Source organism: Lasiodiplodia theobromae, assembly GCF_012971845.1.
Source record: "Lasiodiplodia theobromae strain AM2As chromosome Unknown scaffold_22, whole genome shotgun sequence".
In the NCBI taxonomy this organism is placed as follows: Eukaryota; Fungi; Ascomycota; class Dothideomycetes; order Botryosphaeriales; family Botryosphaeriaceae; genus Lasiodiplodia; species Lasiodiplodia theobromae.
Window position 1 is genome coordinate 516,803 of NW_023336428.1, and position 23,816 is coordinate 540,618.

Sequence of the window (23,816 nt, forward strand, 5' to 3'; positions counted from 1 at the left end):
CTCTGCTCGCAAATCAAACACTGCACGAGGAGTCCAGGCCCACGACAATGTTTCGGAGGCGATATGCATGGGAAAGCTTCTTCTGGATCCGCGGAACAAACTCCACTGCAAGCTTCCCGTAGTGTGCCGTGCTGAACGTCTCCTCCTAGTCGGATGTCCCGATGCAGTTAGTCATCTGCTTCCCCGCGCTGCTCATTCGCTCTGCAACACCTGCCGAACTTGCCGTCTGCAGCACCACGCGACAGAACCACTTCCCCACACGCCAGCGTATCCCTGCCAACTGATTACCATGTCCCCGCACATCGAACTGCGTGGCTTCCTGATGCTATTGCGCTCAGAATGCCATGCCCGTCATTTCCCCGCCGCCTTCGAACGGTCCCATGTCCCACACGTTGCCCACTTCGAGCGGCAAAAACCCTCCGAACACGTCCATCCCCGTTAGCTGCCCTTGGCTTACAGCAAATTCGCCAATCGTGTTCAGGTCGGTCCAGCTAAAGTCGCCAATGCCCTCCACGTTTGCGTTGTTTGCCATTGGGCTCTCGCCCATGCTGCCGCTGCCCGCTTGCGATGATGCTGCCGGCGTCGCATGCGCCAGTCCTGCTGCGTCGCCAAAGTGGTTGCGGTGTCCGACATGGCTGCCCCTGCCGCGTCCCGGAGGCTTGTGGTTGTCGGCCTTTTCCCAAAGAAGCTTGAGGAGTTGCGAGTAGCGGCTACCCAGGTGCTGCATTCCCACGCTCGAGCGTTGCAGTCGGTCAATCGTCTCGTCGATCATGCGCCTGATTCCCCGCTCTTCCTCGCCTTCGATCACGCCGACAATCTTCGCTCGGAACAGGAAGACCCCGGAATACACCAAGTAGAGGAAGAACCGGAGAGGCATGAATCGGAGTGCCTTTTCCGGGTCGATGAAGTTGTTGCACGTCGTCAAGATCGCCTTTGCTGCATCGAGACCCTCGTATATAAAGCGTGCATCCCCGACCGCTCCAACATTGTTCTAGAATCAATCCATTAGCGTACTATCCCTGGCTTGGAGCCCTGTCCTACTTACATAGAACAGCCGAGATGGCGATTGCGGGATCATTGGGCTTGTTGCAGAGGTTCGCTCTTCCGCCAATGTGCTCTGTACTCTGCGCACTGTTGCCTGGAATGCAAATGCATTCACGTACAGCCTGAACCGCACGTCAAACGTAAGCTATTGGAGTTTCATTGATCCAGCACCGTGACTTACCGCAGGTAGTTGTACGACATTAGAAGCATGGCCTTCAAATTTGGAGAGCATGTCAGGGTTCCCCACACTGCGTTCCAGCTGTAGCTGGCAGCGCGGAAGTCATCAATGAATTTAATGTAAGATCCGCTCAGATGGGAGCGGAATGAGGTGCCAACATTGGAGTATAAAACGTCATGAACATTGCTGAAAAGGGAAGTCAACTCGAGAGTTGCCTATAGCTGTATCAGTATATTGGCTCTATCTTGAAGACATACTGCTTACCTGAAATATGGATGCATAATCCTCGTCATTAGGGGTTTGGGGTAAAAGAGAAGGGTAGTGATCACGGCGAAGGCTAGTCAGCGGACCAGGACTACAAGCAGTCAGTAACAGACCCCCTACCAAGGATGCTGCATCTTGTTGTGGCGTTGAACTTACCCTCGCGACCAAAAGGCTTTGCCTATTCTGATGGAAATGGTGCGATCGGCTATGTAGCAGGCTTTGGAGAATAGTTAGTGCTTTTGTCCGAAAACATAGCACAGCGCCACAGTAGGTCGCATGTTTTTATTCCTCCGTGCTTTGCGAAGAGCAACACACATGCCCTTCGTAAGGAATCGAAATAAGACATACCAGTCCAGACCAAAAGTTTGCGGCTGAATTGCGGGTCTTTGCCATCATCCGTTACTTTGAACGAGTACTTTTCCAGGCCGAGGAAGTAAGCCAGCCTGAGGGCCAGTCCACTGGAGTTCCAAGCTTCACGGTCCTCTTCGCCCTTGCCGACTTTGCCGGACTGTGCTCTCTGCGTGAAAGGAGCCCACTCAGCGAGCAACAGCAATGCTTCCACCGCATCGACGTCACCAGGGCCCCCAGCAGCGAGATCTGAGATCATGCTCTTCATGTGGTCCGCGCAAATCTCATACATGTGTGTTTCTTCCACGAGGTCTTTGGATGCGATCACGAGGATGGCCGTCAGCAGATGCGGTTCCTTCTGAGCCACTTCGTGGAGCCGAGATAGGTCGAATACGTGCGGAGGCGCGAGCGGGTAGTATGGGTGGTATAGGCTACGATAGCGCTGTATGAGCTGGACAATCTGGTTCACCGAGAGCTTGCCGTCAGCAAGCAGTCGATACGGAGATGCCCGCAAGCCCGGTGGATCTGGGAGCCGCGCAAAGCTCGGCCGATCCTGCGCAGTCGCGGGAGTATCTTCCTCGGCGACGCGGGCCAGGATACCCAGCGCATCTGAGGGATTCTGGAGATTGTCAAACTCCATGGGAGTCGTGCCGGTGCCTTGCACTGATGTTTCTTCTTGTGTGGGCCGAGGAGGATTTGGTTCGAGGCTCGAAAAGTTTAGGCGCTGGCCTAGCGGTGGTGTGGTAGTTGTCCCCATGTTGCCGAGGCCGTGGAAGGCTACATTGTCCCCAGGAACAGTGAAGGCAGTGGTGAGATTGCGTGCGGTGCCGCCGATGCTGTCAGTAAGTGTTTTTCTTCTTACTCGACGGCCGCCGCGATTGGAACCTCCAAGGACGCATTCAAGGTTCTGGGCTTTGCACCGTTCGCACGGAAGCTTTGGTTTGTCGTTCTCATAATCACTGCTCCCAGGGTTAGTCAACCACAAATGAGGCGGAAGACTCTGCTCTCCCTATGGGGGCAATTGAAACAAATGTTCGGACGCAGATGTGAGTTATGAAGCTCTACAAATGGATCCGGGCACAAGCTTTCGACTGCCCGCACAAGTAGAAGACAATGTCTCGGATGAGGCAGGGTTGAGAACGAGGGAATTGGCTTGAGGGCTGAGCAGAGAGGGCTGAAACGAAGCCCGAGCGCCCGGCTGCTCCTGAGCACATTCCCAGGCTTCGGCATTCAAGGGACGCGTGCTGTGGTGATACTGGCGACGCGCATCGGCTTTTGCGACTGGCTCGCGATTGGGCCGACGGCTGCGTTGCACGGTGGGACTCACAGGTGGCAGCGGCTCTTTCGCTTCCTGCATGTCAGGCAAGCGATAGTGGTGCGCTTTGACTTAGCGTCGCTACTGTCGGCGGTCTTTGTGGGAGACGAGGGCTCCGGTGGAGGCGGCGGCGGCGGCGGTGCTTCCATGTTCGACGTGTGGAGTTGGCGGAGAGGAGACGGAGAGACGTCAGATGCCGACGCGAGCCCTCAACTCAATTGCCGAAGGAATCGTTGATCCGTGCGCATTACCCCGCTTAGCTTGCGCTTGCCCGGCCGCAGTGCATCACGCCTCGGGGAAGGCACGCTAGCGTCCTCGTGCAGCTCCGGCCGCTCGGCCAGGTTTGAGTCTCACGCGTTTCTCTAAGCCGTGTCACATTTCTCATAAAAGCCTATACTTACCCCAGCACATCTGCCAACCGAACCCGAAACGAATAGCCTCAGCCATCATGTCTGCCGAGAACGACTTGCAGGGCCGAGTGGCTCTGATTACTGGAGCCTCTGGAGGGTAGGTTGAATGTCATCTGCTTTGATCATGTCTTCCGGTGTAGTAACAGAATCGCAGAATCGGTGGTGCCTGCGCTCGCAAATTGGCTCCGTATGGAGTTGATTTGGCACTCACATATTCATCGAACAAGACGGCCATTGACGAGCTTGTTGCCCAGCTCCAGAAGGATTTTCCCGCTGTGAAGATCACTTCCCACCAGGCGGACCTTTCCAACACCGAACAGACGCTTGCATTATGCGAGGAAGCCGCCAAGGCCCATGGCAAGCCCATTTCCATCCTTATCAGGTGAGTCACATGTGCCACAGGCATTTGATCATGACTGACCTTGTACAGCAATGCCGGCAGAGGAAAGCGCTACCCCCAGATCTGGGACATTCCAGTTGAGGAGTTCGATCTGACCATTGCTACGAACCTCAAAGCTTCGTTCCTACTGGTCAAGGGCGTTGCCGAAGGCATGAGGGATCAGAAGTGGGGTCGGATCGTCTTCATCTCGAGCATTGCCGCGTACGGAGCTGGTAGGTTTTCACATGCGTAACCTGACAAGGATCTCTGATTGACAGTTTTCCAAGGCGTAAACGGAGCGCATTATGCTGCAAGCAAGGGTGGCCAGCTCGGCATGATGAAGAACTTGAGCACGAGGCTTGTCGAGTACGGCATTACCGTCAATGACGTAGCACCGGCAATGATTGGAGACACTGGCATGTTCCCTTCTACGGACACTGTTCCCGGCGTTGTCGACACGATTCCGGTGGGCAGACTTGGCAAACCAGGTAAGCATGCTATCTCACGGCTTGGAAACGAAGAACCACTAACGATTTTTTTTAGACGAGGTGGCAAACGCAGTTGAGATGTTTGTGAAGACTCCGTACTGTACCGGACAGAGCGTGGTTGTTGCTGGTGGACTCATGCACAAGTAGGGTGTCCAAGGGTCCAGAAAGCTAGCGATGGTAGATAGAAGTGATCAGCAGTAGTCAAAAGATACCCACTTGAAAGACTGCAACCCCGTCTGAGAACGAAAAAGCGAGCTACACGCCTCACAACGTCTCATTTATTGCAGGGTGTACACTACTTCTCATCCTTGAGTTGAATACATGCAGGAAAGTCTCGGTCTCGCTTTTTGGAGCGTAGTGATAATTTCGTAACATAATCTGCCTGATTGCTGCCGCCCTCTATGAACGGTCCTTTGGGAGTACATTTGGAATCGAGCTCGGAGTCACGCCTCGATGAAGCCGTGGAAGGATCTTGATGCCCGCGATCCTCGTTATCATCCTCGGATTTGCCCCCTGGCGATGCCCATGGATTGTAAGTCAATTCCATGTACATGTCAACATAGCTGAGAAAGGGTGGTGTTCTGTCTCGCTTTGATGCAGCAGAATCAAGCTTTTGCTGTTTGCGGCATCTGCTGTCGTGGCCCGGAAAAAGTGCCGACGTTGAGTCTGAGTTTGAAGCTTTGTGGCTCCGGGATTTGCTTAGACTGCGGTTCAAATGCCGACCGTCATCAAGGCTTCCAGACCTCTTCCTCTTCGGCCCCGCGTGAGACTGCTGGGCGTTTGGAGCAGTCTGCGGCGGAGGACGAAAAGGGAGAAGTGTGCCGAGTTCGCGTGGCCTGCTGGCTGCGGGCCGACTTGGCCGGGTAACTCGCTCCATGGCTCGAAATCCCGATGTAGCCGGATGTCGCAAGCTCCGAGGGCGCGGTGGCCGAGTGATTGGGTCCGTGGGCAGCGAGAGTCTGGGGTCAGTTTGGCGGTCATGGGCGGGGGAAGTGCGGCCGAGCGGCATTTGGTCTCGGCCAATGACGTCTGGTCCCTGACCCCGCGAAAGATTTCCCGAGCGACTCGCCCTTCCCATCGCGGGGCTTTTGCGCATGACAATCCTCCGCTCGAATAAATAGTCCGTATTGCCCGCCTCGCAGCGCGCCGACTGTGCTTTTCCTACATCCAATTGCTCTTCTACTGCCGAAAATGCCTCAACAAGCCCTTCTCATTGGTGACATCACCCACGCTCGCAAGGAGTGGCAAGAATGCTCCTCGTTCATCGAGCTCCTGGTAGGCCTCAGCATGTGACTGTTATCCTGCGCCTGAATACTGATAAGTTATCCAATAGGAGTACCCAAGCGGCACACGGGAGGAGTTCCTCGCCAATTTGAAGAGCGGCAAATACGACAACGTCGCCGTCATCTACCGTAGCAACGACTCCACAAAGGTGGGCCGAAATTGAAGGAGGCAAGAGGAAGATTTGGTGCTGACAGCGGTACAGCACACTGGACCTTTCGATGCCGAGCTGGTTCAGGCATTACCGAGCAGTCTGAAGTACATTTGCCACAATGGCGCGGGTTACGACAACATTGATGTGGCAGCATGCACCTCTAAGGGTAGGTTTCCTGAAGCAGGCCTGGGCGCCCGGTAGTAACGGGGGTGGCTAACTCGTGGTCCAGGCATTTCTGTCGCCAACACGCCGCAAGCTGTGGATGACGCAACAGCAGACGTAGCCCTCTTCCTCCTTCTCGGTGCCCTCCGTCGCATTACCATTCCGTTCACCGCCGTCCGCCAAGGTAAGAACACTCGCGGTTGGAAAAGACTTCTGGGTTGCTGACAATACGTAGGCCAGTGGAGAGGTTCTGGCTTCGGCCTTGGCCACGACCCGCGCCAGAAGACTCTGGGTATCCTTGGTATGGGCGGCATCGGACGCGCTGTTGCAGTGCGTGCCGCGGCATTCGGCATGAAGATCCAATACCACAACCGCTCGCGTCTCCCCGAAAGCACCGAGGCCGCCTCCGGCAACGCCAAGTACGTTTCTTTCGAAGAGCTCCTCAGCACCTCGGACGTGATCAGCTTGAACCTCGGCCTGAGCGCAGCGACAAGACACATCATCGGAGCCAAGGAGTTTGCTAAGATGAAGGATGGCGTTGTTATCGTCAACACGGCAAGAGGGCCTGTTATGGACGAGGCGGCGCTTGTTGATGCGCTGGAGTCTGGGAAGGTGTGGAGTGCTGGCCTGGATGTGTTCGAAGAGGAGCCGAAGATCCACCCTGGACTGCTGAAGAACGAGAATGTTGTGCTGTTGCCTCACATCGGAACCGCAACATTTGAGACCCAGGTATGTCTGTCATTGTTGTTTCAAAAGCACCTTCACTAACCACTCTCTCAATAGCGCGATATGGAGCTTCTGGTGCTAGAGAACCTGAGTTTAGCAGTGCAGGAGGGTACTCTGAAGACGCAAGTTCCGGAACAACGCAAATGATTCCCCCTAGAGCAAGATTTAGACAGGAAACCTATGTAATGCACCGACGTATCACTTTCAGATACATGCCGACTTTTACAGCCAGTTCAAAACTCACGAAGAGAATGCAAGTGGGGCTCAACCTAAGCGAGCTTTTACCTTGAAGTACCGTAACTTTCCATTTGAATCGATTACCGATAGTGATTGCAATCATTGTGAGGGGCAAAATGTGAGAGGTAAAAAAAAAAAAAGGATCTCTTCAACCAGAGTCAGTTGAAAAGAAAGACATAATGTTGGGATGCGCCCATCGGGACTGTTGTTATGTTAGAATTGGACCAGGAGTGGAAATTTGGCATTGCCAGAAGGCTCCGTACCTCGAACCCGAATCTGCTGCTTTCGGCGGATGGAAGGCAGCAATCATAGCCCTTAGACCATAGGCGCGATTTGTGTTCAGGCCAACGGCTTCGTGAGCTTTTGACTAGCAAGTGGGCTCGGAGCGGTCTGGACCAGTGAAGCGAGAAAGCGTTGTGGGCCGCGGTTGGTGATAGAAATTGGATCGCGTATCTGATAGTCGTGGCCGCACGGCCCACCTCGGCCCCAGACGCCAAGTTTGCTTTGCCGCAGCTGGCCCGACGACGACGTTGTTCGACCGCCGCCTCACGCCGCTCCTCCATCCCCCAACCGACCGTCAACTCAAGCTCAAGCCATCGACTGGTGGTTCCAGAGGTCGCTGCGATCATGGCCAACTTTCTCAACAACATCATCGGCTCCAAGCCTTCGTCTTCGGCCGCCGCTGGCGATGCCGGTACGTCAGCATGCAGCACAAGCCTCGCTACCCTCTCGCCAGCCATTGATCGCTAACCCCCAGACCTCAGACTTCGCCGACTTCGCGGGCGCTCCTGACCCCAGCCCGGCCTCCATTTCGCCTGTCAGCTTGACGGGAGAGGGTGCCCCGGACGCTTTTGCGACCGACGTCGCTCGTCCCTACACCAAGTGGTACCGCGTCTGGGAGCGCACAACCCCCGCCGACTTCTACCAGGAGGCCTTCATCCTGCCCGTCATCATAGTCATCGTGCTGCTGCATGTCTGGGGCACCAAGGCGAACAGGCGCAAGGCGCAAGCCTTCGTCAAGGCGCACGCGCCCCTTCTGCGCCAGGAATTCGCCAGCGTCGGGTACTCCGGCCGCAAGGCGCCGTCGGTCGAGGATGTCCAGGCCAGCGGTCTCGCGAAGCTCAGCGCTGAGGATCTTGGAAACGGCGACGAGCTGCTGAAGGAGGTCTCGGCCAACGAGTACTCGGTCTACGCTACTGGCCGCCAGAACGCGGCTTTCGTCGACATCAAGCTGTCGCTGCTGAAGCGCTACAACCCTCTGATCCGCTACGGCGAGTCCATTCTTGGCCTTTTCTTCGAGTCCATGCCTGCCCCTGTTGAGCGCGTCGAGGCCACCATCTACGCCTTCGACGGCAAGGAGAGCCAGCTCATCCCCAATGCCGGCAAGGTGTCGAACTCGACTTTCGACGGTTTCGTTTGGGCTGTTGTTCACAAGAACTTGATGAAGACCCTGAGGGATGACCGCTACGATCTTTCCCTGACCTCCACCAAGGATCACCCCAAGCTTCCCATCTGGTACACTGTCATGAGCGAGAGCGCTGAGATCACCGAGACTCTCCTTACTCCGGAGCTTGTGAAGGCTATCGAGCAAGCCGGTGATTCGCTCGAGGCCATCATTGTCTCCGACCAGCCTCTGGATCAGCCCAAGAAGTGAGTTAATCTGGTAACTTTTTTTTTTTTCAGCCCCGTGTTGCTAACAATATCGCGCAGGCTCGATGACATCGTTTCCCGCAAGCGCGTCTCTCTGTCCTTCGCTCTGCCGTCCAACAACGATTACTCGCACATCCTGCCTCTGTTCCAGTACTTCCTGCGCATGCCCGACCAGCTCGTCAACGTCGGTCACTTCCGCCCCGAGGCGCTGCGCCGCGTTAAGCAGACGCGCGAGGACGAGATTCGCAAGATCAAGAAGGCCGATGAGGAGGGCAAGGCCGAGGAGAGGAAGCTGGAGGCCGACAAGGCCAAGAGGGCCGAGCGCGACAGGAAGCTCAAGAACCTGAGCGCCGATGAGCAGAGGAAATACCTCGAGAAGGAGAGGGAGAAGGATCTCCGCAGGAGCCAGAGGAAGAGGGTCATGAGGGCATAGAGAGGGAGCCAATTGGCTGTTTTTTTCGTGTCCTTGCGCGCTTTTTTCTCTCCCCATTAACTCGAAATGCGGCGACGGCGGCTAAGTCTTGTAATATTGACGTTGAAAAAGTTTAGATGCTCGTCGGTTTTTTCGGCTGTGCAAAGCAATGTCTAGCGGCTTCTCTTCGTGCAGTTTTCATGAAGCGTTTGAAACGCAATCAAACGCATTGGAATCTCGTGAGTCACTTGTTTCGAGGTACGGCAGATGCAATGCCGAGCAATTCAACGTTGAAACTGTGAACTTATCCAGCGCAAACAGCACATTTATTTACCAGTAGCCTTGTTCAGCCTCATGACATGACTACCGAATACAGGTGGTTATCGCAGTTGAAGGCTAGCATGAAGAATAATCGCAAGGCCCCAGGCATGAATATGCCTCAGCCTTGTCTCAGAAAAACAACGTGTTGGCAGCTGAAGCTATCCATGGCATGAGCAAAAAAAAAAAAATCCACGCTACGTAGCCTTCGGCTGCGATGCCCCCCCCTCCTCTCTGTACAGAAAGCCCATTCTTCCTTCCATCAAGCCGACAGATCGGCAACGAGCGAGTCACCCAGGCCGCGGATGCTATCTTCGAACTCCTCACGGCTCGAAGTGCTCCACTTGGCGTCGTCGGGCACGGTGCCGGTGCCGGTGAAGCCGATGTACAGGACGTCGTAGTCGCCGTGGCCGTTGTCGCCGTTGAGGCCCTCGTCGGGGAAGCAGAGCTGGGCTAGCGCGAGCGAGGTCTCGCCGACCGTGTTGGCGCCGTTGGTGTCGCCCCAGACGCCGTAGTGCTGGTGGTGGGGATGGTTAGTTTTTGTTGGCAATAATGGGTGGGGGAAGAAAAAAAGATGAAGGATGGCAAGAAGAGTATCTAGACGAGAAAGGGGAGACAAAGGAAGAAACAAGAGAAAGCAGCAGCAGCAACGAAACCAAAAAACAAAAAAAAAAAAAACTCACCAACTGTCCACCACAAACAACAGCCATGACGCTCAAGGGCTCCATGCCGTGCTGCTGCGGATCGAAGGCCGGGTCGTCGTTGCCGAAGACGACGTAGGAGTGCACGTTGGCGTCGAGGTCGTCGATGCCGTACTTGTCGGCGACGATCCACTGGAAGGCCGTCTGCGACTGCCCCGTCGGGTCGTTGGCGCAGTCGCCCGCGCCCAGGTTCGCGCCGTCGCAGTCGACATCCATGTCGGCGTACTGCCCGCCGTTGGCGTCCGAGTGCAGGTAGATGGTGTTGGCCGAGATGTCGGCGCAGTACGCGAAGCTGCTGTCCGAGCTGTCTACGCCCGGCGCGAAGCCGCCCAGGAGCTTGTTCGTGCATGTTCCTGACTGGTTTGTGGTGGTGGTTAGTTTTGGGTGATTGGGTGGTGGTGCGGCGGAGGCGGGGTACCTTGTGCGCATCGTAGATTCTTTGGAGATTGTCTGGGATGTCGTAGGCGCTGGTTATGGAGAAGACGGCGGCTGCGGCGGTGAGAGTGCTGGTGAAGCTGATCATTCTGAAGTTGTGAGAATCGGACTGTGAGAAATGGCGGGGATACTGGAAATGTGAATCTGTGAATCCTGATCTTCTTAGACCCTGAGACGGAGTCCTAAATATACATTTTTTCCATCCAGCGGGTGATCGGCACGTTCCACGTTCCAGTACGCAATAGGCACCTACTTATTTTCAGCTTTCCGGGATCATCAGCGCTCGTGTCACCCATCAACCGCCCACCCCGGAGCCCTGTCCTTGTATTGATTCCCCAGAAGAGTAACTACGGCTCCGGATGCAGTATGCCCATGAGTGATGAGCTAGCTTCCGTAAGCTCGTGCCTCGAAAGTGTGCAGCCTTCAGTGCTTGTTGGGTTTGTTCTTTCAATATTCTCTTCTGGCCCCCAAAATGCCGACCTCCACATTCTGCCGTCCCGCCCTCGTCATGGTTCAGCCGCAGAGATTATTCACCAATGGCTATGGAGAGCAATGTTTTTGATTGGATGATCGGACCGGCACCATGTTTCACGGAATCCTTCAAAGTGTCGGGCTCGTAAGGCCGACTTTTCCGCTCATCAATCAATCACATTGACAGGCTTCTTGATCCGGACTCGTGTTGAGAATTTATCTAGCCCCTCCCCCTAGTTAGACGAAGCGAGGGTTGCCGTCCAACTATGGTTTCTGACAGCGGCAATGGCTAACCCGTCCTGGAAACCCCGAAGTAGTCCCACTGCTCAATCTCTTGCCTTTTGCGGCAATCCGGGTTGCTGGAATTTACCTAAGTGGTGATGTCGACCCTTGCCGATCTGAGCTCTTTGATCTGAAGTACAAACTTCGAAGGTAAGCTCCAAAGCTTGTCATGTGCAGAGGGTTTCATTATATGTGCTAGTGAAAGTTGACATAATTTACGTAGCCTTTAGCATATACTTTATTTAATTTTCTAGCTATACACACCTTCTGCATGATGGAGTATTTTATACATCGTTTGCCAGTCACAAATCTTGTTCTTTTTTTTTCTATTTTCCTCGGAAGCGCTTCGCGGCTTCTCGAATTGGACTGATTAACAAAACCCCGCCTTCTTCACATGTTTTCCGCTTCCTCCGTATCAATTCCGCGAGCTTTCTGCAAATCTTTCTTTTCATCTCCCATACACAAATCCCGACAGAAGATTGCTTCCGCCTCGGCTCGATGATGGGCGAATCGGACACGTTCCGCTGACATCTACCCCAACCATGCAGCGGCTCTACGCATCGGGAGTTGCATATAACAACTACATCACTTCTTTGAAAATGTTCCAGAAACAGATATATCAAAGCGTTCAATTCCATCTGCTATTCTAACTATCTCCATCCTCTCATCTCTTCGTCCTCCCTTCTCCCCGCTTACTTATCTCTTCCCCGCAGTTCCCTGCAACCCCACATTCCCACTACACCCAATCGAATATTCCCACGAAACAACAACAACAACACCACACAGAAAAAATGGTCCAACACACCGACGTCCTCATCTGCGGCGCCGGCTCAGCCGGCCTCTGCGCCGCGACGTGGCTCGCGCGGTACGGCGTGCCCTTCAAACTGCTCGAGCGGCGCGGCGGCCCGCTGCAGACGGGCCAGGCCGACGGCGTGCAGTGCCGCACCGTCGAGGTCTTCGAGAGCTTCGGCATCGCTGACGCCCTGCTGCGCGAGGCGTATCACGTGCTGGAGGTGACGTTTTGGGCGCCGAGGGAGGACGAGGGAGAAGGGGGGATTGTGCGGACGAGGATCACGCCGGATACGCAGCCTGGGTTGTCGCATCTGCCGCATGTGATTTTGAATCAGGCGCGGGTGAATGGGTTGCTGATTGGGGCGATGAGGGGGTTTGGGGGCCCGGAGATTGAGTATGGGTGGGAGGTGAAGGGGGTCGAGGTCGATGAGGAGGCGGCGGTGGTGGCGGATCCGGAGGCGTATGCGGTGAAGGTGGTGGCTGAGATGGATGGGGTGCGGGAGGAATTTCGGGCGAAATATGCGCTGGTAAGGATCCTATCTTGTTGTGAGAGGGACTGTCTGACTGGGTTTGAAAAGGCGTGCGACGGGGCGCACAGCGTGGTCCGCAAATCGCTGGGTATTCAAATGGTCGGAGACAGCAGCGACACCATCTGGGGAGTGATGGACGTCTACCCGCAGACGAACTTTCCGGATATCCGCAAGAAAGCTATAATCCGCTCCAACGCTGGCAGCTTGATTATCATCCCACGAGAAGGCGGATCGCTTGTACGTTTCTACATCGAAATGCCACAGGGGGTTGCAGCAAAGGACATCAAGCTTCCCGATCTGCACGAAGCTGCTCGCCGCGTCTTTAAGCCTTACAGCATGGAGTTCGCAGATACTGCATGGTGGTCTGCGTACGCCATCGGCCAACGCTTGGCAGATCGATTCACCCAGTCCGGACGTGTATTCTTGACCGGCGACGCGTGCCATACGCACTCCCCAAAGGCTGGCCAAGGCATGAATGTCTCATTACAAGACGGATACAATATCGGTTGGAAACTGGGATCGGCATTGACTGGCCAAGCCCATCACTCAATCATCAATACTTACGTTACTGAGCGTCAGAAAGTTGCCGCTGATCTCATTGCATTCGATACGAGTTTTGCGCGGCTTTTCAAGACAGACGATAGCGCACCCAAGCCTGAGTATGTTAGTGAGCAGTTTGTCAAGGCTGGGCGGTACATGGCAGGTTTGACGGCACGGTACGACGACTCCCTCATCGTCGACAGCAAAAACAGTGCAGGCCCTCTAGTGGCCGACAGCAATGTTACTCCGGGTATGCGCTTTCCCAGCGCGCAGGTTGTGCGGTTCTGCGACGCAAAGCCTATCCAGCTAGCTGAGGCCCTTGTTGCGGATGGACGGTGGCGGTTAGTCTTTTTTGCTGGGAGTAACAGCACGGCGATGACAAGGCTACAAAAGGCACGAGTGTTCTTGTTTTAACCTCGAAATTTTGGTATCATCGTGGCTACCTGAGCTAACAAGAAACGTGCAGGCTGCAGACTTCCTCGGAGGGCCCAATGGACTAGTGGCGCGGCTCACGCCGCAAGGAGCCGACATCGATAGCTTTATCGAGTCCATCGCCGTCCTCTCGGGAAAACGTCATGAGATAGAACAGGAACAGATTCCGGATTACTTCCAGCCGGTCACTGGAAGATGGAGAATGAGAGGTGAGCAGACCAATTCGTCCTTTAAAGATGGTTGCTAACACGTATTGGATGCAGACTTGCACAAAGTTTACTTTGACGACAAGGCCTATAACAATACACACGGCCATGCATATGAAAATCTTGGTATTAGTCAGTCCCAAGGTGCTCTTATCATTGTACGGCCAGATCAATGTATGGTACCCTTCAATTTTCTGATGTTCGTTGCTGACCGAACCAGATGTTGCGGCAATTCGCTCTCCGTCAGACCTACAGGCCGTTCAAACATTCTTCATGTCCCTGAAATGCACGCGCGAACCGGATCTTCTCGCTGCAACTGCAGAAAAACTTTGACAGGAGTCAAAGTAGCTTCCGACTGTCCGATAATACATGCAATTTTCAATTCAGCCTTGCGTCCCGAACTTCTGGAAATCGACTATCATTGGTCGCGCTCTTTACCCCCTGCAGCAAACAGCATTTGAGAGAAAATGTTCGCCAGTGCAGGATTGCTCAGCCTCGTCCACGTGAACCAGGACAACAGCGAATCAATGCTGACTGATCGGCGAGGCTTGGAAGGCAGTGCAAGACTTTAAGAGGGGCCGAGGGCGCATCATCACCTTTCTGCCTACGCCCACCAGCTTCAGCCTTGCAACATCAAAACAACTGCGCGAGCCCTGACGCTGCAGCGCCATGGCACCAGACATTCACGTTAACTTCCGACTTCGCGGCGTTCCGCATGATTGCCAAAGCAGAAGCGAAGTCCGTGAGCTGGTTGGAAGAGTGCTTCCCGTTGAAAGTGGAACCTTGATAATCCATTCGCTTGCCGTCAACCCTACCGAACGTACCAGCAGGATCGCAACCTTGACTTTCAACAACATACCACACCCGCTTTCCGACAAGACTAAAGACCAATGGGTTTTTGATTTGCCTCGCAGCGACTCTTCGGATGATGACGACGCCTACGCTCGAAGAAGGCAGCTCGTTTTCGACACTCATTTTTCGGGTTTCACGCCGCTGCAACATACTGAAGAAGACGATTGCCGGGTGGAGTAAGAATCGAATGCCCAGAAAGTTGTGCAAATTGATTTTCGCTAATAGCCTTTCAGCCTGATCGCTCTCTCGGGCCTTGGAGGGCACGCATTTGGCTCGTTCAAAGAGAGGAACGGCAGCTTCATGTGGCTTCGTGATGCGCTCACGATTGATATTCCTATGGCGAGGATGATGATCTACGGATACGATACGTCGCTAGTTCGGAGCATTTCTTTCCAGAACTTGGCCAACTTAGGCCGGGCTCTACAAGCTGATTTGAAGATCATCAGGGTATGTGCCTGCCGCGTAATACTTAGACGAGGGCTAACCTAACCAGAATTCAAACCGAGGTCGTCCTATAATCTTCGTCGGCCACAGCCTGGGAGGCCTCGTACTCAAAGAGGTTAGTTTTAACCATGTCCGATATCTACAGCCCTCGTATTGCTCACTTCCCGCGAAGGCTATAATCAAGATGAAAGAGGGAAACACTGACGAGGATTGCGAGATCCTTCAGTCCACTTCTGCATTCCTTTTCTTTGGCGTTCCGCATGAGGGTATGGCTATTGAGTCACTCGTACCTTTGGTTGGCGATCAACCAAATCGAGCCCTTCTTGAATCACTCGGAAAAAATTCCGAAGTCCTTCACCGTTTGCAAGACGACTTCAAGAGGGCTTTTGGTGCTGTTGGCCCCAAAATCGTCTCCTACTTTGAGACTGAGAAGTCCCCCACAGCTCAAAAGGTGGTTATCCACATGCATATGACTGGCCTTCAAGAATCTCGCTAATTCTTCGCTAGGAAGGAGGCATATGGAAGCTAACAGGGCCTCCTGAGGTGTCGGTCGATCCTGCATCCGCCGTGTGCGGAAGCAAGGATCAGCACCCGATCAACCGGAATCATTCTGAAATGGTCAAATATACAAGTCACTACGACGAGATCTATACAAGGGTTCGGGCAACTTTGGAACGGCTAGTGAGCAGTACCCGAATTCTGTTTGATGATTCTGCAGGAAATGGAGGTTTGTAATTATGGCCAAATAGTCTATAACCGTATGATTGACATACCTCCAGCATCACTATTCCTTTCCGACCAGCAACAAGGTTAGTTGTATGACTGACTCTTCACTATCTTGGGCTAAAAAGAATAGAATGTCTCAAATCTTTCTCATTTGCCGAGCAAGACCAAAGATGTAAGGAAATTCGCGTCGGACGCGAGACATGTGAATGGCTCCGCGACAATTCGAAATACCGGTCCTGGATAAGTAAACCACGGGGCCTACTGTGGATCAAAGGCAATCCAGGGGTCGGGAAATCTTTTCTCATGAAATCTGCCTTCACCACGATGAGACGTTGGATTGCTGGGGAGCTCGTTGTGTCTTTTTTCTTCCACGGTCGAGGAGTGCTCTTACAAAGAACACCAATTGGTCTTTTCCGCGCTCTACTAAGCTCAACACTCCCATTTTTCCCGGAGTTTCTGTCTCACCTTGTGGTCGATTTCCAAGAACGGGAAAAGATTTTCGGATCTCACAAACAAGACCGTTGGGCCTGGTCTCAAAGAGAACTGGAGGACTTCTTGACAAAACTATTAACGCAGGAGACCAAACTGCGTCCAGTAGTAGTCTTTGTTGACGCCCTTGACGAATGTGGGAGAGATTCTGCCAGGTGGTTATTGTCCTACTTTAAGGACTTGATGACCGATGTCATGCAAGAGGGGGGGAAATTGAAAATTTGTTTTTCATCTCGGCATTATCCGGTCCTGGGCCTCGAGGTTGTTCCTACGGTAATTGTCGAAGAACAAAACGGCAAAGACATCCGATGCGTGATACACAAGCAGTTGAGAGAGATTCAGCCAGAAGAGCGCCAGCAACTTGAGAAAGAGATATTAATGAAAGCTCAAGGGGGGTTCCAATGGGCTGTCATGGTCGCTTCCATGGTCACCGACGACTACGCGATTGGTATCAATACTGAAAACCTCCGCGACCGAATTAAAGCGATCCCTCAAGCATTGGAACAGCTATATTCTGAGATCCTGAACAGTATTCCAGATTCAGAAAAGCATCAGACTCTAAAATTATTCGAATGGGTATTATTCGCGGGCCGGCCTCTAGTTGCGCAGGAGTTGCGCGAGGCACTGGTGACTGACAAGGACATGGCCTGCGCCACAGTCTCGGACCTTAGGCGTCACCGTGATTGGACTGGCACGGTGGAAGGCTTCGAGAGGCGGGTCAAACACCTTTCCAGAGGTCTGATGGAGTTTCAGACGCGAGAAGTTTGGGAGCAATATGAACTTAATGGGGAAGATTTCAATCGCGAGGTTCAATTCATTCACCAATCGGTGCCTGACTTTCTGCAGGAAGGTGGTATGAGCCGTATAGGGATCCATTCGATTGCCATCCCTTTGCTGGCTGGACCATGTCACTTCCAGCTCGGTATATCCTGCATAAAGTATTTGATGCTGAGAGAAGTGCTGGCAGAAAAGACGGCATCGCGAAGCTCAATATCTGCCAGATTTCCTCTAGCACCGTATGCCGCACGCTTTTTCTTTTTCCATACTCGAGAAGCGGACACACAGGGGTTATCATGTTCTAGTCTCCTTTCACTCATTCAATGGAGTCCACATTCCCAGCTTGTCGGAGATCTAGCCAAAGTATGGAGAATACTGGATCCAGATTATACACACACGCCCAATGGATGGCCCTTCCTAGGAGCCACAGCTCTTCACGCCCTTGTGGCGCTCGGATCCATGAGCACGTTCGAAAGCTTTTTACAAGAAGATCACGTCGAGGTAGACGGAAGAGATTCCGAAGGAAATTCCCCATTGCTTCTTGCAATCAGAGAAGGGCGCTATGACATGGCAATAATGCTGCTTCATGAATTCACCAAATGGAAATGCCAGGAAAACATCAATCAAGATCGCGCACCAGCCCAAAGCCATGCACAACGAAAGACTCGACATATTGATGTCAACGTTCAGAACAACGACGGCGATACACCTCTGACTATTTCCCTCACGGAGAAGGCCAATGCTGTCATTTTTGCCTTGATTGACGCCGGAGCTGACCTCAAATATTTTGGGAGTGAGTCCGCGTTGGTATTCCACGCGATTCATGTCCAAAATAAGCAGCTCCTCACGAATGCCATTGAGAAAAATCTAAGGCTGGATGGGGCTGTCTGCTTCGCATTGAGAGATCTCCGCAGGAATGAGATGGTCCTTTATGATTATCTCTCGATATTGCTCACAGCAGGAGCTAACACGAGTAAAGGGCCAGAATTCGAAACCAGCCTTGATTTTCTGAACCTTTCAGAAGACGATCTGGACGATTACTCCTCGGTCATAATCGATCCGCTTGACATCGAGGATGAAGCAATTCACCAAGCTGCAAGACAAGGTCAAACGGGTGTTATCGAACTCTTGTTGTCTCATGGGGCGTCTGCAAGTATTCTCAATTCTTCAGGACATTACCCCCTAGAAATTGCTGTGGATATGGGTCATGAAGAGGCAGCGACGGTGTTGTTTCGGCAAGCTCCCACAACAATGACGCCGATGATGCTGAGAGACTCGATCCGGAAAAAGATGTACGCCTTAGCTGTACTGTTCATCCAAAAAGGAGTCTTCGCATCCGTACAGCCGATGCTACTTTATCTTTGCGCAGCTGTGGGGTCATATCCTCCGGAAATCGTCAACGCAGCCACTCAGAAGATTTTCCCTATGCTGGCCGATGGATGTGAATTGCATGAGGAACACGATGCGGTGCCATATCCTTTAATTTCAGCCCTTGAATATGGCATGGAAGAAGTGGCAAAAGCGCTAATTCGCCGCGATTCCACATGCGTCAATGACATTGACACGCATGGAAAAACAGCACTGATCTGCGCACTACAATATGAAAAGGAGGATTTTGCTTTGTTCTTACTTACCGAAGGAAAGGCTGATATCAGCGGCAACTGCCATCGCCTGCACCCGCTCATTCCGGCTGATACCAAGTGCACCTTCCATCTCCCGCACCCGCTTATTCTGGCTGCAACAAAAGGCTACACTGCAGTTGTGAAAGCTATAATCCTAAACAATCCGACGTGTGTTAATTTCAAGGAATGCGATGGAAGAACAGCGCTGGTTTGCGCGCTAGAAAACGAAAATCAGGCTCTTTCCCTGTTCTTGGTTACCGAAGGAAAGGCATCTAATACCGGCCGCGACTCCCAACGCCGGTGTCCGCTTATGCTGGCTGCAATAAAAGGATACAATACAGTTTTTGAAGCTATCTTCCAGCAGGAAACCCACTCTCGTATTCCTGACGATCAAAATACAGCATTGACGCGCACCACCGCCATCAGGGATTTGGCGCGAATTCTACCGGAGCCTAGAGCCATGGCTACAGTATTCGATCAAGACAGGGACGGGAAGACTACTCTCATGCATGCCGCATCAGCCAGAGACTCTGAAATGGTCAATTTGCTCCTCAAACACAGAGAGGCTGACTCATTTATCAAAATGGTCGACCAAGATGGAAAGAACGCTCTGATGTATGCCCTACTCGGCACAAACATCGAGATGACCAGGTTGCTTCTCAATCACAAGGAGGCGGACTCCCTCATGAAAACGGTTGACAGAACTGGAAAGACTACCCTCATGTATGCAGCGCTCTTTGGAACCCCCGAAATTGTCAGGCTGCTTCTCAACCACGGGGAGGCCAACGCGCTGATGAAAATGGTGGACAAAGATGGAATGACTACCCTCATGCATGCAGCGCTCCATAAAGACTCCGAACTGATCGTCAGGCTACTTCTCAATCACCGGGAGGCTGACCCACTCATGGAGATGGTTGACAAAAATGGCAAGAATGCGCTTTATCACGCTTTCAGAGCAGGACATCTCCATATAGTGGAGATTCTAGAGTCCACAGGACACATGGATCTGATGCATAGCATTAGTCTTTCGGAGGTGATGACATTAGGATGCGAAGCCGCCACTTTACACATGTTCCTACGAAAACGGGCAGCTCCAGACTTTCCTACACGGCACCCAATTCCAGTCCATCTACCCTACAGTAGGCCTTGTAAAAGCTGCTGCATACCACAAGTTATCCAGACCCAGGTAGCTGCTCATGTTCGCGACATTGCACCGATTGTAGTTGCCACACTGTACGGAAGGGAACAAGCTGTAGAGATTCTACTCTCTACTGGACAGGTCAGTGAGCGCTCGTATCTTGAGGCACGTGGCATTGCGCAGAAATTTGGCTTGTACAAAATCTTGGCAAGGCTGGAGGGTCATTCTTGCACTGACAGTTTGCTAAGTCTACGCTAAGTCTACGCTTGGTGTGGACAGAAAGATAAGAGTTTCGCTCATGATGGCTGGATTTGTTCGCTTTAGTCTTAGCCTGTACTATTTTCACACTATCTGGAAAATTCAAAGCAAAGAATACGCCGAGATTGTCTCACAATCCTTGCTGAAGTATCGATGGCTCTAAGCGCTGGGCACACTTCACTAGCGTATGGCTCGTTTTTTATAGGAAGGCGTATGAGCCATCATCGCCCGCATTGCTGATAAGACTGAAATGTGCCGGCTTGTGTTCTTTCTTAACTACAATGAGGTAAATTTACTGATAAAAGTGGCGACTACTACTTATGTACAAGCGATTGTGCTGGGCCACCAATTACCTACAAATGCAAATGTGACTTAGCTTTTCTGACCCCATGCGTATCCTCTATCAATCCCATCTTCTACCTCACTATTCCCCCTCACGCTCACACTGACCTCCGGCTTCTTCGCGATCGTCTGCAACACAACGCAATACCTCTCCGTCAGCTTGCCTAACTTTTCAATCTTGGAATCGCCATCCTCGCCCAAATCACCATCCAACTGAAGATCGAAACCGAGGCGGATGGCCTTGAAGCCGACGGGGGCCTCGCGGTCGACGCCCATGGTGCCGCGGAAGTCGAGGTCGCCCTCGGCGTGGACGGTGCCCGCCTTGAGCGGGATGGCGAGGGCGGTGGCGACGGCCTTGAGGGTGACGCCGGCGCAGGCGACCAGAGCCTCGAGCAGCATATCGCCGCTGCACAGCTCGCCTGATATGGCCGGGTCGTCGCCGCCGGCGCGCGGGTGCAGCCCGGCGATCTTGGATCGCGCCTGCGCGGCCGCGGCGCCGGTCGAGAGCTTGCAGGTTATGCTGCTGCCGTCGAGCGTGCCGGATGACTTGAGCGTGACGAGCGCGGCGGACGGGTCGCTGCGGTAGGATTCTTTGAGGGGCGCTTGTTTGGCGCGCAGGGCGGTTGCGGCGTCGGACATGGCTGCGGTGGGCTGGAGATGAGGTCTGTGTGAGCAATTGATGCGTTGAGAAGCGATTTTAGAGCGCAATTGATGGCAGGAAGAAGGGAAGTTTGCGGGGGTGGGGAATGTGGAAAGCTGCAAAAAGCTATAGCTTCCTACCCCGCAAGGGTCCAGCGGAAGTTCAGCTGCCCCGCTCTGTACGTCCTGCTGCCCGAAAGGATCGGCCAGTCATTTTTTGCTCGTGCCTGGTGGCATGATATGGTGCATCTTCAGTTTCACAGGCCCGGTGGCCAGAATATATAGACCCAGACGGCCGGCTCGCTCGACCAGGAATTCTGTCAATGCGTTCCATGTAACCAGCATGTCGCCCTAGGCCACCCAATATTGCCCGTGCTTCGAGTGTTGGACCCCAGCTGCGAAGACTGCGGCCATGGATGTGGTCTGGAATGTCGTGGTTGTCGCACAGACACACGTGAGAAGTGCGTCATGGCAGCTTCCAAGATTTCCGTCTCCACTCGCCAGTTTGCTCCCATCGTCTCTTTCCTCTCTCATCACCCCCACCCACTCAACGATTACGACGTCCTTTATGCTTTTTCTTGACCTCAGCAATGGCACTCACGGACCCATCGGGACACTAGGCCTCGCTCACCCTCCCGCTTCCGCGAGCTCCTCGGCCAGCCAATGAGCGCTCGGCTTGCGCCGCGTCTCGCGACCAGACTCCGACGATGCTGGCATATGCCTGTAGTCTGGATCCCAACCGCCTCCACAACCACAGATATTACGTGAGAGTGCGACACCACCCAGCCTTCTTCCAGGGACCTTCGTATTCCTTGACTCGCCGCCGTCGCACAGGTCGAATATTGGATCCTCACGCAATCGAACAACCAATTAAGATGACCGACTTGTCTTAAGATTGTCGCACTTGAGTTCTATCCCGTTAATGTTGCTCCAGAGTAACCGCCCGTCTTGAAGAGTACAGTATGCCACCAAACAATATACCACACCTCGTACAACTCCTGAGAATAGCAGCGCTTGATAACCCATAGCCAAAACCCCGGACCCAAACACCCTCCCAACTCCAAGAATCTACTCCTGCAATGGTCAGCCGAGGATCACGGGGCAGGCGTCCAAGGATTTCCTTACCGCTGGGGTTGCACGTTCAATTCCTTCCGATAATGATCGACCGCGTGTCTACGATCTCGGTCGTCTCGCCCTGACCGGCGGTGACTCTGATCAGGGCGATCCTGATCTTGCACATGCCCTCCTGCCCAATGGCAAGGTCCGGGAAGTATGCGTATCCCACGACGTCGTCGGCGTCGTTCTCGATGGGGTGGAAGGAGTCGAACAGTCTCGGCCCCGTCAGGGCGTCTGGGCCGATTGGCACGTAAGCGCCGTCAGGGCCCCGGACGACGGCGGTGGCGACTGCGAGCAGGCGGCCGTCTTCTAGATCGCTGTCGGGGGCCGCGCGAGAGCGGCGGAGGCGGATGGTGACGGTGGCCCGGATGGGCTGGCCCGGACGGGCAGAGCTTGGGGGTTGTGCGGTAACCTCCATGAGGTATCCTGAGGCGCCGAATCGGCCCATTGAATTCTGATCTCGGGCTCGCGAGTTCAGATTGCGCATTCCAGCATTGCTGTCGTCGATCCGGATGCGCCGAGAGCGCCCTACGTCTTCAACCACCCGGGCACCGATACTGTCGTTGGTTTGCGTGCGGCGAGCAACGTGAGCCATTGTTTCGTCTTCGTTGGGAGAGGAGGAGGGGAGGTCTGCTGCGGATGAGCGTTCAGCGATGCGGCTTGAACGTCTTAAAAGGCTGTTGGTCCCTTGTCTGGACGATGATCTAGTCGACACTCTGGACGAGGCACCGGCGTCGCTGATATTTCTTCTTCGACCTCTGCCACCGCTGGGCATCTGACGGCACAGTGCTTCTGGAGCGAATTAGCAAAATCAAGAGGCGGGCAACCAATGGCGACTGCATGCTGCTGTTTGGGGAGAGACTGGAGCATGGCCCGCGCAAAAGAAAGTCTATCGTCGGAAAAAGAAGCAGAGCAGCTAGGCGCCGATGCGTCTCAGCCTCGGCGATCTAGCTGGAAGATACAGCATCGGGGCTCGAAAAAGGACGTCTTGGAGATCCTTAATCTCACGAGCGGCAGGGCCCGCCATTGGCGCCCCGGAGCGGGGTTGTGCATTCCTGAGCCATGCGGGATGCGGCCACGAGCGCGCCGCCAACGTGCAAGCTTCAAGCGAGCAGTCTTGAAACGGCGTGCCGGATGAAGGGCGGAAGCCCGACGCCAGGGGAGGGCGAGCGCGTGCATGCCGGGCGGCATCTTGCGTGCGCCGCATGCTCCCAAGACATGTCGCAATGGACCGGGGTGTCTGAAGCGTAGCGAGATTAATTTGAGCTTACCTCTGCGTCGTCCCCCAGCTCCTCAGCACAACCTTGGGTCGCGCCGCAGCCTTCCTCGTCTGTCCACCAATGCCCTTGGCCGCGGCTCGCTGGCCGTGCGCCGATGAAGATTGATCGTGGCTCTCTGTGCAACAACGGTTGCAAATGACGTCCGTCTTCACGCTCTCGATGCCGGTCCCACGTTACACCGGGCGGATTGTTCTTTTGCTCTGCAGGGGCCGCTACGGCCTCGCTCAGCTCCGCGTGGATCTGGACGCAGACATCAGTATGGCCAACGACCCCGGACGACTGGGCCCAAGGGGCTAGCGCTGGGCGGAAGAGCGGGACCAACCTTAAGGCGGGCGATTGCCGAGGCGGGTGCGGGTGCGGGTGCGTGGGCACGGCCGC

General features: G+C 54.0%; 8 protein-coding genes across 8 annotated transcripts; 4 read left to right on the forward strand and 4 right to left on the reverse strand.

The window, feature by feature from the left end:
* Positions 1-334: 334 nt before the first annotated feature.
* LTHEOB_7435 (uncharacterized protein) lies at positions 335-3,298 on the reverse strand (the record flags this gene model as incomplete). Its single annotated transcript, XM_035516801.1, has 7 exons — positions 335-991; positions 1,046-1,166; positions 1,226-1,437; positions 1,487-1,577; positions 1,643-1,703; positions 1,835-2,793; positions 3,162-3,298. The coding sequence occupies 7 exons, from the start codon at positions 3,296-3,298 to the stop codon at positions 335-337; spliced, it is 2,238 nt and encodes a 745-aa protein (XP_035371406.1).
* A 299-nt stretch (positions 3,299-3,597) lies between these two features.
* On the forward strand, positions 3,598-4,573 carry LTHEOB_7436 (3-ketoacyl-acyl carrier protein reductase; the record flags this gene model as incomplete). The annotated part of the gene is made up of 5 exons (XM_035516802.1): positions 3,598-3,656; positions 3,714-3,941; positions 3,990-4,171; positions 4,226-4,426; positions 4,482-4,573. The coding sequence occupies 5 exons, from the start codon at positions 3,598-3,600 to the stop codon at positions 4,571-4,573; spliced, it is 762 nt and encodes a 253-aa protein (XP_035371407.1).
* A 1,044-nt stretch (positions 4,574-5,617) lies between these two features.
* Positions 5,618-6,896, forward strand: LTHEOB_7437 (D-isomer specific 2-hydroxyacid dehydrogenase; the record flags this gene model as incomplete). The annotated part of the gene is made up of 6 exons (XM_035516803.1): positions 5,618-5,701; positions 5,760-5,858; positions 5,913-6,027; positions 6,091-6,207; positions 6,259-6,752; positions 6,807-6,896. 6 exons carry the CDS (start codon positions 5,618-5,620, stop codon positions 6,894-6,896), a joined length of 999 nt encoding a protein of 332 aa, XP_035371408.1.
* A 717-nt stretch (positions 6,897-7,613) lies between these two features.
* On the forward strand, positions 7,614-9,069 carry LTHEOB_7438 (uncharacterized protein; the record flags this gene model as incomplete). Its single annotated transcript, XM_035516804.1, has 3 exons — positions 7,614-7,680; positions 7,751-8,636; positions 8,697-9,069. The coding sequence occupies 3 exons, from the start codon at positions 7,614-7,616 to the stop codon at positions 9,067-9,069; spliced, it is 1,326 nt and encodes a 441-aa protein (XP_035371409.1).
* A 559-nt stretch (positions 9,070-9,628) lies between these two features.
* LTHEOB_7439 (uncharacterized protein) lies at positions 9,629-10,590 on the reverse strand (the record flags this gene model as incomplete). Its single annotated transcript, XM_035516805.1, has 3 exons — positions 9,629-9,883; positions 10,050-10,424; positions 10,486-10,590. 3 exons carry the CDS (start codon positions 10,588-10,590, stop codon positions 9,629-9,631), a joined length of 735 nt encoding a protein of 244 aa, XP_035371410.1.
* A 1,456-nt stretch (positions 10,591-12,046) lies between these two features.
* Positions 12,047-15,547, forward strand: LTHEOB_7440 (Phenol 2-monooxygenase; the record flags this gene model as incomplete). The annotated part of the gene is made up of 9 exons (XM_035516807.1): positions 12,047-12,574; positions 12,626-13,438; positions 13,584-13,758; positions 13,813-13,913; positions 13,976-14,013; positions 14,670-14,783; positions 14,841-15,054; positions 15,101-15,166; positions 15,224-15,547. The coding sequence occupies 9 exons, from the start codon at positions 12,047-12,049 to the stop codon at positions 15,545-15,547; spliced, it is 2,373 nt and encodes a 790-aa protein (XP_035371411.1).
* A 4,886-nt stretch (positions 15,548-20,433) lies between these two features.
* On the reverse strand, positions 20,434-21,042 carry LTHEOB_7441 (Peroxiredoxin OsmC-like protein; the record flags this gene model as incomplete). Its single annotated transcript, XM_035516808.1, has 1 exon — positions 20,434-21,042. The coding sequence occupies one exon, from the start codon at positions 21,040-21,042 to the stop codon at positions 20,434-20,436; it is 609 nt and encodes a 202-aa protein (XP_035371412.1).
* A 1,141-nt stretch (positions 21,043-22,183) lies between these two features.
* Positions 22,184-22,753, reverse strand: LTHEOB_7442 (uncharacterized protein; the record flags this gene model as incomplete). The annotated part of the gene is made up of 1 exon (XM_035516809.1): positions 22,184-22,753. One exon carries the CDS (start codon positions 22,751-22,753, stop codon positions 22,184-22,186), a length of 570 nt encoding a protein of 189 aa, XP_035371413.1.
* Between the last annotated feature and the right edge of the window lie 1,063 nt (positions 22,754-23,816).